General features: G+C 35.1%; 1 protein-coding gene across 1 annotated transcript in view; it reads right to left on the bottom strand.

The window, feature by feature from the left end:
* Window positions 1-16,871, bottom strand: part of LOC115214780 (plexin domain-containing protein 1-like) — a 98,818-nt gene that overhangs the window by 44,806 nt on the left and 37,141 nt on the right. The window contains exons 5-8 of the mRNA XM_029783811.2: window positions 8,352-8,411; window positions 5,366-5,430; window positions 4,627-4,720; window positions 1,414-1,506 (exon numbers count right to left, since the gene is read on the bottom strand). Coding sequence (XP_029639671.2) covers window positions 1,414-1,506; window positions 4,627-4,720; window positions 5,366-5,430; window positions 8,352-8,411 — 312 coding nt within the window. The remainder of the gene's footprint in view (window positions 1-1,413; window positions 1,507-4,626; window positions 4,721-5,365; window positions 5,431-8,351; window positions 8,412-16,871) is intronic.

Raw genomic sequence — 16,871 nt, 5'->3', positions numbered from 1 at the left:
TATTCCAGCTATGATTATGCCATTTTTTTTTTTACAATGATTCAATATATTTTATATCATTATCAATATCATCATTTAACGTCCGTTGTTCATGCTGGTATGGGTTGGACAGTTTGACCAGGGCTAGTAAGCTGGAAAGCTGCACCATTCTCCAGTCTGATTTGGCATGGTTTTCTATGGCTAGATGCCCTTCCTAATGTCAACCACTCAGAGAGTGTAATGGGTGCTTTTACATGCCACTGGAATAGGTGCCATTTGCGTGACTCCAGTATCAGCCACATCTGCCATTTTGCTCAGTTTGATGGGTCTTCTGAAGAATGACATAATGCTAGAGGTCTCGGTTATTGGCATTATGTCGTGCTTTTAATGTTACACCATCCTAACAAGGCTAAATATGGTTCTATATACAAGATAGTACATGGTAGTTGTTAACATATGATAAGAAGGTTCAAAATTACAATAGTCTCTTTTCTTCATCATGTACTCTCAAAACGTGTTTCAACAAAACAAAGAAACAAATAAATAAACAATCCTGAAAGGAGGAATAAAGAATAGTAAAAAATACCTAATACATTATGTTCTATACTGTGTGATTGCCAATGAAATTAATTATGTGATTGCTTGTCAAGTAAAGAATTAATCATTATCATCATTAAATGTCTTTCTATCATGCTGGTATGGGTTGGATGGTGTGACAGCAGCTGGCAAGTCAGAAAACTGTGCCAAGCTATGCTGTCTGCACGGGCATGGTCTCTATGGCTGGATGCCCTCCCTAATGCCAACCACTTTACAATTTGTACTGGGTGATTTTTCTGTGGCACCAGCAGCTGTGATATCACCAAGTATAACTTGCCAGATAAGATCCCTCTACAGGACAGGCAAAGTAGTATTGTGAGAGGTGACTTTGGACCAAGTGATGAAACTTCCATCAACAGGATTAATTGAATAGTAAAAAGAAAAGAGATGAAATACTAAATTATGCAAGAACTAAGTATGTTTCCTAAGGGTATAAGTCATGATTACTATTGGATCTTGACTAAATTGCTATATCAATAACTTAGTCCATCGTTATATTTATCATAGGATTCACTTCTAACACAGGTTAGAAGAGCCTTTAGTGCTGTAAGCCATTACTTAATTCAATCTAATGTGATAATCTCAATATGGATGGATTTCAAATTCTTGCATCACCAATGCCCAGAGGAAAGAATTAGTAAAACAACTTCCATCACCAACCCAAAGGTAACTAAGTTTCACACCAACACAATGAGAATTTTCTTCAGAGTGGTTTCAAGATACACTTTACAGACACAAAGGTGACATACAAATGTAAAGGAAACGAATCAAGTTTGCTAAAATGAGACAATAATTACAAAAAGCCAAAACAAATAAAGTAAAAGTTAACAGACTTACTTGGGAGTGGAGTAAGTATCACAACGGTTCTTTGTCTTATTTTTGCCTTATCAATTGTAACTCTGTGGTATTCATAAATTATTCGGACAATACCTAAAAGAATATGAAAATAACAAAAAGTTTTTAAATTTTACTAATACTTAGCTGCCAATACATGCTAAAAAATATAAATCTCTCACCCCCAGCTTCATATTAAGCTGTAGCTCCATAAGAGCATTCTAAATTAATCCACTCCTAATTCTGATCCAAAACTTTTCTCTTCTTATCTAAAATAAAATCATTCATTCTCATTTTATGGGACAATCTTCTGTTAAAAAAAATGAAATAGCTAGTTTACTAAACCCCTCCAAATGCCTGGTTATCTTCACAATTAAGTGAAACACATATTTAATTAAAAATATGGCAAGGAAAGTGTTAAAATTCATGTCTGTATCCACATAAAATGTCAGAAGAGTACAGATTTTATGATTAAACAATTATTTGAACATATTCATAAGATAAAAAGATATTGGATGTATTTCTTGTATCTTCATAACAGAAGGGAATCACTGCTCATATTATATTAGTGCTATCTATTTCATGGGGATTAAGAAGTCTGTTCCAAAACCATATGGTTCTAGGTTCAATTCTACTGTATGACACTTTGGGTAAATGTCTTTTAAAGTGAACATGATAGGATGGACATCCAGTTGACCAAATTTATCAATTACAAACAAGACATGGACTCCTGAACCAACTGTGAGAGCAATAACTCTGGATAAGAGTGAACTTGTATTGTTATGGCTCATCCAAATTTACCACCATAGAAAAGGGATATGAAATGAGAATATTTACACACACAAGCATGCTTGTGAGATTACCTGCTGAATCACTGTATGCCCTCAATGATTAAATAACTAATTATGATGAACTAAGAATGTGCTGCCTCAGTTCATCTAAGTCAATCAAATTTTTATGAGATCTGTATAATCTAGTCTCTCTCAAATATACAGAGTGCAAAGGGTACTTGAGGAAACCTAATTATCAGTATATTACTCTCTTCAAACCAATTACAAAGCTTTTATTTCTTTCAGATCCTTCATGGCAGATAAAATGCTAACACAGGAAATGAAAAGACATGCACCCATTGTTGCCACATGAGTGTGAAACAAAGCAGTTTATAAATTGCCAACTTTCTAAATGTGGCAAGATCTTTGTTCTATACATAGTTTGGATGAAAAAGGAAGCTTCCAGCAAGAACAATACAGCTGTATTAAAGACAAAAATAAGATTCTAAACGTTTGGACACAATAGGGACACTGCAATTCATCCAAAAGGCTCAAAACATTATTGATGATGATCCTAGAAAATCAATAAGGGTAATCAATAAAGATCTTCTGGTGATGCAGTAGATTATGAGAACTGCTGTGCATGAGGGCATTGAAAACAAGTCACATGTACTGAGGGGAGGCCACTTCATGTCTGTAATGACACAGGCAAACTATCTGATCTATATCAAGTGATTACTGAACAAGGTTAAAAATCTTCACAAACCTGACCTGCTTTGGTTCCTCTTTGAGGAATAAAAGTTTGATCAAGATCAAAAGTCTAACAGGGGAAATTACAAATGTTTCCAGAGTGATGCACACTAAGTTGCTAGTAACTATGATTGTTTTTTTTAGGAATAGTGAATAATTAAAGTCATTTCATGCCAACTCACATCCCTCCACAACTTCTTAGAATTAATGCTGCTGGATACAATGAGGTGCTGGAGACAGTTGTTAAATCCTGGATGGATGAAGTATGCAGTGGAAGGCCATATGTGTTTCAACAGAGCTCAGCACTTTCCCACCAAGTCCATGTAACCCCTGAATAGAAGTTAGACAATCTTTATGATCATGTAACATGAAACTTGTGTCCTCCAAACTTACTGGATTCAAATCCCATGGACTAAAATGTTTGGAGCATTGTTGAAAGGGAGACTAATCGACATCCCTACAAGACCATAGCTTCACTGAAGCTGTTCTTCAGGTGACTTTGAAATGAATGAAGACCATTTAGAACAGGCATGTCACCAATTCCAGTCTTGCATCAAAGCAGTCATTGAAGCCAGTGGCAGACTGATAAAATAATTCTTATAAGAAAGCTTACTGAGAACATGTACACAAATTGCTATAAACATACATTTGGTTTTTGCTAGATTAGAGTTGTTTTATTATATTACCCAATATGTCCTCAAATACTCCATTGTGTGTGTGTTTGTGTGTGTGTGTGTGTGTGTGTGTGTTTGTGTGTGTGAGCGCACACACATCACCACTGTATATTTATGTTTTGCTGTGTAGTGGACAGGCAAACAATGTTATCTATAAACATTTACACAGAACATCACAGGTATTGCTTACTCAGCTACATGAACAAGCCCACAGTTTTAAGAGAGGATAATTTTAGATTCTAGTTTTGTAAAGTTTATGATTGAGAACCTGTAATCTCTAATGTCTTGTTTGTCTAAACTTTTTTTCAGTTCAGGACTCATTACAATGCCTTTTCTGCAGTATTTCACTTTCAATTTTAAACTTATTACATTATTAGCTTTAACACCTTCAAATGAACACTAGCAAGAGGAGCAACTAGGTTCACATTATTGGGATGTTGAACAGGCACAGCATACAGGAGTCTAACAGAACCAATGCTATGAGACCAAAGTTAAACAAAATTGTGCTCTTGAATTGTTTGACCTGTACATATCTAACTAAGGTGCTCTAAAACACAAATTGTTTGTGATCAAAAGGTAAAAAATAATTTTTATATAGAATTAGGTTATACAGGGTGTCCACAAAGTCTGGGTACATGGAGTAAATAAAATCATAACATAAACAATTAAACATAAGAAATAATAATTTCTTAAAGTATTGTTAATCCCCATGTACCCAGACTTTGTGGACACCCTGTACATCTTATGCAGTTCCATCCACCTCACTGCTCACAATATTTACACTCAGAAGAACTATATTTCACACAGATACATAGTGACAATGTAGCTTCCTCCTCCTCCTACAACTACTACTATTACTATGTATATGATGAACGGTTAGTTGATACTCAAAGCCTGACAGAAGTATTCTTCTGAAGTTATCTATTAATTGATGCATTTGATGAAGAACAGTGAACTCACTCCATTTATCATGACTCTCATGCAAAATAAATATTAGATAATTGACATGAATGTAAACTTACCACTGTCACCCTTTTTGTCAATGTAATATGCATCGGACAATCCTATTTTTACAGGATGGTTTTGTGAACTGATAAAATAAGGAGATATTGGTAACTGGAAGTAGAAATTAAATTGATTTCTTGTAAAACGATAAGGGAAAACAGTATCATGTATCTTAAATAAAAGTTTATCACTAACAATGCAGTGTAAGGGATTTTCTTTATAAATATATTTAGTACAGCTATGAGGACTGCTTAAATTTGAAATCCAAGTTAACGACTATATCAGTCGTGAATTTAATTTGTTGCCCAGTTTAACATGACCACCAGCTGGTCCTTGAGTGGATGTGCCTGTAGCAAAGTTCACTCAATTGCAAGCTCAGGATTATTTCCTCCATTCAATTCGGAAGCCTTTATGACTACACCTCCTCCTCCTCCTCTGATTAACCCCTAAAGAAATAAATAATTCACAATATGGCCTTGTAATCATTTTTGTTCCAAGATGTATTGATTTATCAGTGATTAAATGAAGTAATCTAAGGGTCTTAAATCTCCAGCTTTCTCTGTGTCTCTCTCATTAATTTGGTTCTTAACACCAACCAATTTTTACAGCAAGACTATTATTTAGATATACCATACTTATCCATGGTTGTCTTCAACTGTAAAATCTTCCTATATTGCTGGCTTAATTAACACACAAAACTATGATAATGAATTCTAAATTAAAATTTAACTGTACAAACAAACTTTGAATGATCACCTTTTTATATACAAATTTTATTGTGCCATTTTTCAGTAAAATCACTTGGAAATTAAAGGAATCATCTGTAAAGAGAAAACAAAATTCCTGTTGTCAGCACTTTATCAATCCTTGTCATTTAAATCTACAATATATATTTAGAAACACAAAAGAAAAAAAGTACATTTAATGTAGCCCTGTGCTATCTATTTTATGCTTCATAAACTTCAATATGGCTGCATCACTAGCAACAGACTCAAGCCTTAAAATAGTTAACTCACAAGAACTGTAATACAACATTTATATGAATGCATTGATTGAAAATAAACAGTACAGTATAAACAGAAACTTTCTGACACTATTCAGTTGTTCAGCTGTATTCCTTGTATAAGAGATTTATATCAGGAGGGAATATTTAAGTTGTGCATCTTAATTACTTAATAATGTTATATAAGAGTAAATTTGGATCTTTTCGGTTTGAACGGCCGTTTTTTCTAGCGGTGTCATATGAAATTGTCACCCATAATTATGACCCTAGTATCGATCTATTGCATTTCAATCTGCTTTAGGGCTTGGGTTAGTTAGGGTTAGTGTTAGGGGTGGGGAGGAAGGGTATCTTTTTTTTTCTTCAGAAATGTAAATAAACCCAATCTGTTTCTTAAACGAGGGACATATTCATACGGCACAGAATGTTTTCACCTTTCATTGATTGGTTGAAATTGCAGAAATTGAAGAAAAAAAAAACAACAAATATCTTACAAACTATAGAATTTTCTCAATAAAGCTAAGAGAAAAAGATGTTTTATAAACACATTCTACCAGTATACGAAGTTTAAAAGTGTTTAGTTATGTGGAAATTATTTTAAAAAACTGCCGGTCAAACCGAAAAGATCCATATATTTTTGTAATGTTATAGTATTTCAAGATGTTTTAAGATTTTGCATAAAATGAAATCAAACTTCATAAGTGATAGGGTCCACTCAATTTGAAGTCACTTCAAAGTAATTTTTGGCTTAAGACATTGCCTAAAAGTTATTAACATCAGCATGCAAATGTGAAATGATTGGAAGACAAGTTTATAGGTCATTGATATATTAGGGAACATTGATGGTAACCAAATGTTTGTTAGTAAATGTCATCCCATCTCAGTTAGGCTATTCAAAGACACCTTACATTTTTAGGCCACTGAACGGGAGCCTTAAGTTTTCTTAAGGGCAGACACCATAATAAAGGAGGATTTACTAACATAATTTAGAATGTCTAAGTACTATCATCAACAGTTAGCCTTCTAAATGTCTTAAACATATCAGCTAGTTAATATTATAATATTATAATGTGGAGCCTTTATTTTCAGCTTGATTACTACACCATGCTAACTGATCTATAGAAAATGGTTCTTTAAGTATGCATTGGAATTTGTAAGGTGTTGAAATAACTTCATTTTAATTCCAATAAATAAAGATGAAGTGTAACATTTTTCTTACTTTCTCAGTCAGTGTACTGTGACCATGCTGGGGCACAACCTTGAATGGTGTAGTCAACCAAATCGACTCCAGTACTTATAGCTTTTTACAATCTGGTATTTATTCTATCAGTCTCTTTTGCTAAACTGCTAAGTTATGAGGACATAAACAAACCAACACCAGTAGTCAAGCAATAGTAGGAAGGGACATATACAAAGACACACATGTACCCAGAAAAATCCAATAGGAATCAATTATATTCTGCCTTGATGAAGTACCCACACATGGCTGTTGCTGAGCAGCATTCAACTATACAGTAATTATAAAAAATAATCTTCTATAATGGTATATAAATATAAACACCAACTAAAGTTGGTGTGCAGTGACAAGCAAATGTGATCAACTATTAAAGCCTGTTATCCTCTATCTTTGTGTTATATTATCCTAATTTGTTTGTTTGTATGTTCGTATGCATGTACATACATATGTATTCACAACAGGCTTCCACAGTGTTTCTGCTTACCAAATTCACTCACAGGGCACTGGTTGGCCCAGAGTTATAGTAAAAGACATTTTCCCAAAGTGCTGGCCTGTATGATTGAACTAAAATCTATAGGATAACAAAGTAAGCTTCTTAAGCACACAGCTATGACTACACTAGCATCTGGAGATTTTTTATTTTTATAAAGCACCTGAATTAACATCATATTACTTTATTACTAATAGATGTGTAAAATTTCTCACTCTACAAAATTCCACACACGAGTTCATCATCATCATCGTTTAATGCCTGCCTTCCATACTGGCATGGGTTGGACAGTTTGACAGGAGCCAGCCAGGCATCAGACGACACCAGGCTTTTGTGTCTGTTTTGACATGGTTTTTACACCAACCACCCTACATAGTGGACTGAGTGCTTTTTACATGGCACCAGCTCATACACAGATCTAATCTGTGTATGAAAATAATTTCTTTAAATCCAAAATGTTTTGAAGTTCAGAGGTAATACAAATGCATTCTTTATAAGAGCAGTCTTTGCAGACCTCTTTTTGGTTTACTGCCATTAAGATTTTAACAATGTAAGACATTTCATTTAATGGCAACAATAGAACTATTTCCTCTCTTCATAAATGGAAATTACTTGTGATTGTAAGAAACACTAACCAAATAAGACTCTTTTCTGACAGAGTATTTAGATATTACAGAGATGTACTTGCATAGCAAGTGACTTGATCTGAGATCGTGTGTTGGAACGAAAACAATTGCAGCGTGGAAGGTGCATCTCAGGAGATGCAGTACGAAGCTTTGTCAGTGAACAGGTCATGGTCTCAAAGCAACGAAAATATTTTGACAAATTAAATTTAAATGTTGAAGTGATAGATAAATATTGTGACAAAGAAAATATATATGGGTCATAATTACACTAAAGCTTTACATGAATAAATTAAAGTTACAATTTTGTCTCGCTCTAAAAGATTATATTCTTTGTGACATATTTCATGGGTATATTTAAAAAGAAAAACAAAATGAAAATTCATCCTCACCTTTCGATGACTTCTGATCGTGGAGATGAACATTTTTCCAATGAACTACAAACATGTTTTCTGAAAAAGTAACAAAATATTGGAAAATTATAATCATCATCATCATCATCATCATCGTTTAACGTCCGTTCTCCATGCTAGCATGGGTTGGACGGTTCGACCGGGGATCTGGGAAGCCAGAAGGCTGCACCAGGCTCCAGTCTTATCTGGCAGTGTTTCTACAGCTGGATGCCCTTCCTAACGCCAAAGCGTTATATAAATATATAAATAAATATATAAATATATAAATAAAATAAAAAAATAAAAAAGATAATCTAAAATGAGATATTCAGCTTTACTACAATAAAGAACATTGCTTATTAATTAGTTTGAAATAATTTTTACTAAAAAATAAAGGCAATTATTAAAGACTAAACTGTCTAGTAAATTCTTAAAAATTCCAATTTTAATATTTTTATCAAATTATAGTCCTCAATGAACTTATATTTATTGAAGATTTCAATTAAAAAAATTCTTATTTGAATTTAATGTGATATCGTGTTTTTTAATGCTGTGATCTAACTTTTCTCTTTCTCTCTCAGGCATCATGATGCTACTTTCAAGATATATCAGTAAAAACATTTCTCCAAATTATAAGTTTAATTTCGCATCAAATCTGCAAAGTGTTTTTGAAGATGAAAAGGTGTTTTAATTTACTTATGTCAATATTACCAAATATAAACTCACAAGGTGATATCCTGGACTACTTCTGCAGCACACAGTGAGAACTAGCAGTGTGCTTCATGAGGCAGTGTGCTAAGTGACATAGCTGTGTTTACTTTGCAAGTTGCAAAATTTGTGTTTTTGTGATCACATGTATGCTGTAGTCTGCGATTTTTATCATGGAAAGGAAGTTGGAACAAAAAGCCAACATGAAATTTTGTGCTAAACTTGGGAAATCTGTTACAGAGACATTGAGCATGCTTTAGCAAGCATACAGTGATGAGGCAATAAGTCATACGCAATGCTTCAAGTGACACAGGCACTTCAAAAGGTACAATAGAGTCACAGCTCAATCGAAGGTATGCTCATTGCTTTTTGACATCCATGGTGTTGTGTATTGAGAATTTGTCCCCTAGGGCCAGAGCATCGATTGCGAGTTCTACTGCAATGTCTTGAAACATTTGAGAGAGGACATTCAGCAAAAGCAACCAGATCTGTGATGCGCGAAGAATTGGATGTTTCATGATGACAATGCACTCTGTCACCAAGCTCTCCTCACTCGATTTTATCACCAAAAGACAATATGGTATTGCTTCCACACCCTCTTCTGGGACCAGTAACTATTTCAAATGAGATGTCAAAACTTTGGTAAATAAGTTATTTCCTTAATAAAACGTAACTAGTCCAGGAACTTACTGATACCACCTTGTATCTCATTTTCTATCAATAACCTTATGTACTGTAACAGGAGATTGTACTGTACTTGATACAAAAAGTAATGCAGAGCAAATAACAGTTATACAATCACATGTATTTCAACCAACAATAAGTTTTTCCCTGTGATTTTTACCAATACATGTATTGGTAAAAATCCCAGGTGTGCAATCTAGTTCACCATCATGCAAATTATGAAATCATCTGATATGTATCTATATGATAAACCAAGGACTTTTACACAGCTAAGATGAGTTAATATAATATTTGATTTCCTCGCAAATTTTAAGTCTCTGAGTGCTTCCTATTCTACATTTAGTTATTGATGAATAAAGGATACAAAGGGAAATTAGATGTAACTTAGAATAATTACACAACTTGAGAATCAAATGTGTAAATATAAATTAGCGACTAACAGAAAACCACTCAGGGGGCAGTGTTTCTGTTAGTATTATTAAATATTAAAGTTTAGAAAGAAAATAATTTAAAATAAAAATAAATGATTGAAGATAGGGTATTCTGCTGTGTCTGGGGAGAGTCATTCTCTTTTAGTGCCTTATTATTTAACACACTCACCGGTAAAATTTCCACTTATTTCTTATTTTTATTTTCTAAAATGTTCATTGTGTCTTGCAACCTTTTCAATAGTCTTGACTATAAGGCACTAAAAGAGAGTGACTCTCCCCAGACACAACAGAATATGCTTCAACACACGAACTCATATAAAGAATCTTGCAAACCAAATCCCAAAACGAAACATTAGTGTAGTTTTATAGTAATAAAAATTGGTTGAGAGAGTATCACTGACTTGATAGTATAATAATAATAAATGACATTACAATAATTTAGAACAACAGGAAAATCTTTTAAGTGACAGTCACGGTTTGACCTTGACAATAAAACCATTGTGTTGTAAACTCTATTCACACGTGCATCCGCACACACACATGAAATAACTGAATGTTCAAAGAAATGTCAAGCTGTTGGGAAGGTTATTGGCAAGTTAATTAAATAAGAAACAGTGAATCCTGGATTTGAAGACAAAAGCAAACACTGTTATATGTAAGGCTAAAAGTCAAAAACTACTGCCCATAACTTAGTCACTTACAAGTGGAGTATAACCTGATAACAAGTGCCATGTTTTCTCTATTTCAGACTGTCCCTATGCAGTTCCAGCAGACATAGACACCCTCTCTGCCTTCCCACCCTGCGGAACATAGAGGAAGTGGCAGTTGAAGAATGAGAGGGCAGCTTCAGAACTTAGTTGGGACTCATTTTCAGCTGAATCAACTGGTGCAATGTGAAATACCTTGCTCAAGGACATAATGCACCACTCAAATTCAGATATCCAACTATAACATTATAATCACGAGGGCATCATCTTCATTAGTAGACCATACACATTCACAATGCTAAATATGTTTAATACGATACAGATGCCCACATTATCAGATGATGATATTAGAAATAGAGAAGAAATGAGATTGAAAGAAATAAAGAAAAATGGCAAAGCTAAATTCCTTAAACACCATGTTAACAGCTCCGTTCTAACGTATTTATTGGAAGTGGAGATCCTTAGAAATAGTAGACACTTTCCGTTACTTAGGTGACCAAGTTAGTAGTGGTGGAGCTTATTCCCAAAACTAAGTTTATCTTTAGATTTGAACTTAAAACATTAAGAGAAAAGAGTAAATACTGTAAAGCATTTTGTCTGGTGATCTATTAACTCTACTTAACCAATAAACCTTAAATATATGTTGTAAGATCGATTTCTTCATATCAAAAACATGCCGCATGCTAATTTCTGAGAAAACATATATCTAAAATTGAAATTTGCAGTGTAAATAGTTTTACTGCTCATTATACCACATTACTAATTACTTACGAAATACACCCATTAAAGGTCGATCTGTGTACAAATATATAAATCTCTACATGAAAATGTTACTAGGCTTCTCTATAATCCCAACAAAATGATAGAGAAATGTATAATGCATAATGGTAATTAAAGCCTTATCAATTAGGCCCTAAAGTTACTTCTAGAAATTAGTAAGCAGTATACTGCATCAACGTTTTAATTTCTAGTTTTCTATACTGGGCTTTGATTAGATATCTTGACCACACAACATTGTTTACCAACCAACTCTTTTCCATCGACTCTGTAGGGTCTTTCCAGTCCCCTTCCCTGTTCTTTGACAATAAGTACTCTTCAAATAACAGCTGCACAAGAACTGCCCCACCACCACCACCACCACCAAACAATGTCTATATGTATCACTGACCAAAAACGATACAGTAATTTCTCTTGCACACTTCAACTTTTATGCTTCATACCAACTGCCTTATGCATCTTTAAAGATTCTTGAGAAATTGCTTTAATTTTCAACGAGATCCAACATTAATCAGACGACTAAAGAAAGAGGAACAGCCATTTATAGCTAGTAAACCATCAAAGTAGGTGATGGATCAGAAAATACTGAATTCTTCTACTAACTACACATGTTTTTTTTTACATCTGAAATACTGGATCTCTCTTATTTGGCAGATTCTTGCACTCATTGTTTGCAGCTAAGCGAAGACTATTAATTTCTGACTATTATCCTACATATCAAGCAAATTCACTTCTCAAATTGCACAAAGATTTAATGTTCTTCTTAACTAACTGTGTTTAATTCTGACATTTGTAACCATATGTGTAAAACCCACCAAAGTATTGATCAATGCCATTCTGAAGTAACTAGAGAATAAAACAAAAAAAACCAAAAAAAAAACAAAAAAAAAACAGGCTGTATTCACCGTCCTTTCATCTCAACTAACAAAACAAAACAAAAATGAGACAGCAATGTTGATTTTGAACTAAAGATGTCTTGGTGAAAGACAGTTAAATTGAGACTTTAGATAGTGTGTATAATTATCAGCTAAAATATAGGATTATAGCTTTGTTAAGCTATACACAAACAAGCTAGTGGAGATGAGAAAACATTTATCAAAGGTTTATTACTTTATGTACATCAGGGCTAAAGTCACCAGTTATTTCTGTTTAGTTCATTCAGATTCATTTAACACACACTGTTGACGTTCTTTTGGGGTTTTTTTTTCTCCTACCGGAAGTCCCTTTTGCTGCTGACCAACTTCCTAGCTTGTCCACAGTGAAGTTCCTGTCTACAGTTCGTCTGTCACAAATCCTGCCCTACATAGCTCCCCCACCAGAACTGTTGACTGTGATTGGAAATAGGAAGGCATTTTAATTGTCCTGCCCATGCGTGTGGTTACTTGATTCTTTGGTGACTGTTCCTCGTCAAGGATTGGTGTGATCTGTCAAGGATGCTCCCTGTTTGGTGGCAGGGCTACTTGAACAGGGCTGTCAGTATCGAGATGGGCTGGTTTCATTCTATCGATGGAGACTGTGTCTTGTCGTCTGCAAATTAGGAGTTGGAATGTTTTATCTCCCAGATGTATGACTTGATATGGACCATTGTAGGGTGACTGGGTGGTAACGTCTTGGTTGAAAATATTATCAACCACGTAATACATATGGAACATCTGCTTTTCCAGATTTGCATGGATCAGACAGATTTCGTATAACTGGATGCAATTCTCATCACCAACCCTCATCTGTTTCTAAGTAAGGTAATATTTCACAATGCCCAATTGTGATTATATGGGAGACTGGAAACAAAAAACACCTCTTGCATGACAGTGACACTAGCTTACAATTGCTGCCCAATGTCAAAGCAAAGAGACAGTTGGACACATACAAACACACACACACACACTTAGTTGATCATTGGTGTAATCACTACAATCTGGTGATCTCATGAGCTAGCTTTTTTTTAATTCCATCAATTTGTGAATATAAAATTGTATTGCTTAATACCAAGCATACACATTAATGCAAACATGTAAGCATAACTTCCACACTGAAATTAATACTACATGAAAAGGCTGTAATCCTAAGGATGTCATTAAATGAATATATATTCACCTTTCATACCTCAAGCAAAATCTCAGAGCCTGTATATCCTTAAAAGAAAGCTAACAAATGACACCAGAATTCAGGGCCCAAGGATACCGACAATTCAAGAAAAATAGGTGTCTGTTGCCTTGGAAAAAGTTATGATCATACTCTTAAGGATATTAGCAATGCTGAAGACACCAAAACCATACTAGGCACCTGGCTGAGGGCAGTTGATAAAAGTCAGTTACTTGGAAGGTTCAAAGTGTCATGCTTCCAATATGGTATCACACCCATACTGCAGCAGCCATTTTTGCTTTAGGACTTCTCTATAACTTGGGTTGAGACAATGGAAAGGTTGTGAAGGAAGTTCATGCAAAGATGGCTGGATGTTCCCACAAATTCCAACTCAGTCAATCTGTACAAGGCTCCACCTACCAATTTCATCAGTGGTGGGGAAAATCAAAGCTACAAAGGCAAAAAACAATCACCACATTGTTTCTGTCTGGGGATAAGAAAGTCAAACACGTAAACCTGACCATAAAGTGTGGCAGAAAATGGAAAGCTCAGGAAACTGTGAAGGAAGTAGAGACATACTGGAAACACCAAGAGATTGTTGGAGTTGTGGGTCAATGATGGCGACAACTTGGCAATTATAGCACCAAGAGGTGGAAAATACCAGAGGTAGGAGAGAACTTATAATGCAAAGGATCTGTGATTCAACTGAGGAGGATTGCCAGCTGAAGACAGTAAGGTTTGGCCATCAGGGTCAATGGATACAGTGGGTCCAGGCACTTCAACATCCACTGTCCTGAAAGGAACTCTGGAGCACTGATCTGAGAAGATTGTCCATGCTTCCTTCTTTGTAGTCACTGACCTCTTGGCAACCTGAAACAACCTTAGAATATGAGTGCAGAGTGCAGGGCAACTCTGCACCCTGAACCCCATTTTGACTGGATTCCATAGGGCACTGGGAGAAGGCCAATACAAGTGGAGACATGACAAGGTTCTAGCAGAAATTGTCAAGTGGACTGATCTGCAAAGGGTGGCAGCTAATAAACACTAGTTACCACATCAAAGGGTACCAAATTTCTAAATGAAAGTGACAAGCTCCCAAAGAAAAAGTGTAGGGGACCATTTTCTGTTTTGTAGTCAACCTCAGGCGGGGTGATGCAAGGGGTAAACTTGAATTCCCAGAAGAGATTTTGGTAGCATCACTTCAAACAGACATGTTCCTACTCTCAAAGAATACAAAAACAATCATTGCAGTTGAACTCACAGCACCCAGGGAGGGTAGACTCAATATTTCTCACCAGATAAGTAAATCGAAATCTCAGGAATTAGTCAACAAGGCTCTGATCAAGGGCTGCCATGTGGTCTCATTCACAACTGAAGTTGGCTGTCATTATTTTGCATCTGGAATAGTGAACTATTTCCTTCAGAATAGAAGGGAGGCCCAGAAGCCAGAAAACCAAAGAAAGCCATCAAGAAAATAGGCACAGCAGATGGAACTAGCTCAAGATGGCTATAGTTGATAAGAGATTGCAAGTAGAACCCTTCCATAGGTGAAGTCTAGCTCAGTTCTCACTGACCCTGTTAGGTGAAGTACAGGCTAAGGGTTGAAACCTGCTTGTGATGTTGAGACGTTTACTGATGAAATGGAAAGGTTTCCAGCATTGCAAAGGAGTTAGAACAGCTTGCAAAACCTCTGAGTAGCTCCTGCAGTTTCTGCATGAGCAAAGTATCTCTGATCTTTATTTCACCTACATATGTATATAAATATATATAGATATATATGCATACATACAAAGATACACATACACTCACACACACACATGCATACATATATGCATAAAAACATACCACCACTACATGCATGCAAACATATACGCATCGTGAGCTTCTTTCAATTTCTATCTACAAAATCTACCCACAACACTTTGGTTGACCCTGGGCTATAGTAGTTGACACTTGCTCAAGGTCATGTAGAAAGGTGGTAAATCATGAGATTATATATCATGCTAACACAGTAATATCAACAGAATTTGTTATTGTTGCAGCTGGATGACAAGGAGAGATGGATTTTATTAGAGTAAAGCTGAGTTCTCTAAGTTTGTCAACAGAAATGTTAAAGAAATGGGGCAAGCATATTACCTTGCAACATGCATGCATTCATGTCAAAGGAATCAGTGTCTTTGTCAGGTGCTCATACTTTGGATTCCCCCATAGAATAAATTTAGTGATTCACATTGATTCACAAATGAAATTTAAAGTTGTTCACAAACAAAGACCCAGTCTCCAGTATTCTCTCTAAGTTACTCTGAATATGGTAACATTATTTGGAGACCACACCTCAGGGTTCAGATCTCCACAGCATCAAAAGAACAGCTGTACAAGGTCAACACAAAAATCTTGGAATTCCTTAACTAATCAACAAGAGATAATTTACATGCATTATTTAAAAGGAGATGTAACAAGCTGATGAAACAGCATGGTTTCAAAGAGAATCCACATACACTGGTATTGATCAAGAGCAGTAGTAGAGTGAAAGGCAGCCATCCAACTGAAGAATATAATTAATAATTATTTGAATAATTATAATTATTAATTATTTGAAGAATATTATTTATAATATACTTAATTCAGGGTATTGACAGAATCATTAGATTCTTTGACAAACTGCATTGTGGTGGTTGTTCCAGCTGTTTTACATTCTGAGTTCACCAACAACACCGACGCTAAGTTGTGATGGTCCTTGCCTTTCCCTTTGACAACAGTGGTTGTTTGAAGAAGGAAGATATGCAGAACATGCAACTGTTGGCCTTCCACAGAAACTTTGCCCCAGCAAGTACCCTGGAGAGGTTCTAGATGCAGATACAGAGCCAACCTAGAGAGTGAAAAATACCTTAGGAACGAATTTAAAATGACCATTAGATTTGGTGAAAAAAGGAAAAAGAAATGGCAGTGAATGTCTGTTTTATTAAAACAAAAATTTCATTTCTTGCTAATGAAACAAAGAGAAGTGAAATATAAAAAACTAAAAACAGAAATTAATAAAATGCATTAGATCAATACAGTCCATTTGTTTTCAGAATCCAATAGTAACATTCAAATGGAATATCTTAATTTCCTTTTACCAAATCACTGTT

This window comes from Octopus sinensis, linkage group LG8 (genome assembly GCF_006345805.1).
Source record: "Octopus sinensis linkage group LG8, ASM634580v1, whole genome shotgun sequence".
Classification (NCBI taxonomy): domain Eukaryota; kingdom Metazoa; phylum Mollusca; class Cephalopoda; order Octopoda; family Octopodidae; genus Octopus; species Octopus sinensis.
The sequence above is the reverse complement of the archived record's forward strand: the minus strand, read 5'-3'. Positions and strand labels throughout refer to the sequence as shown.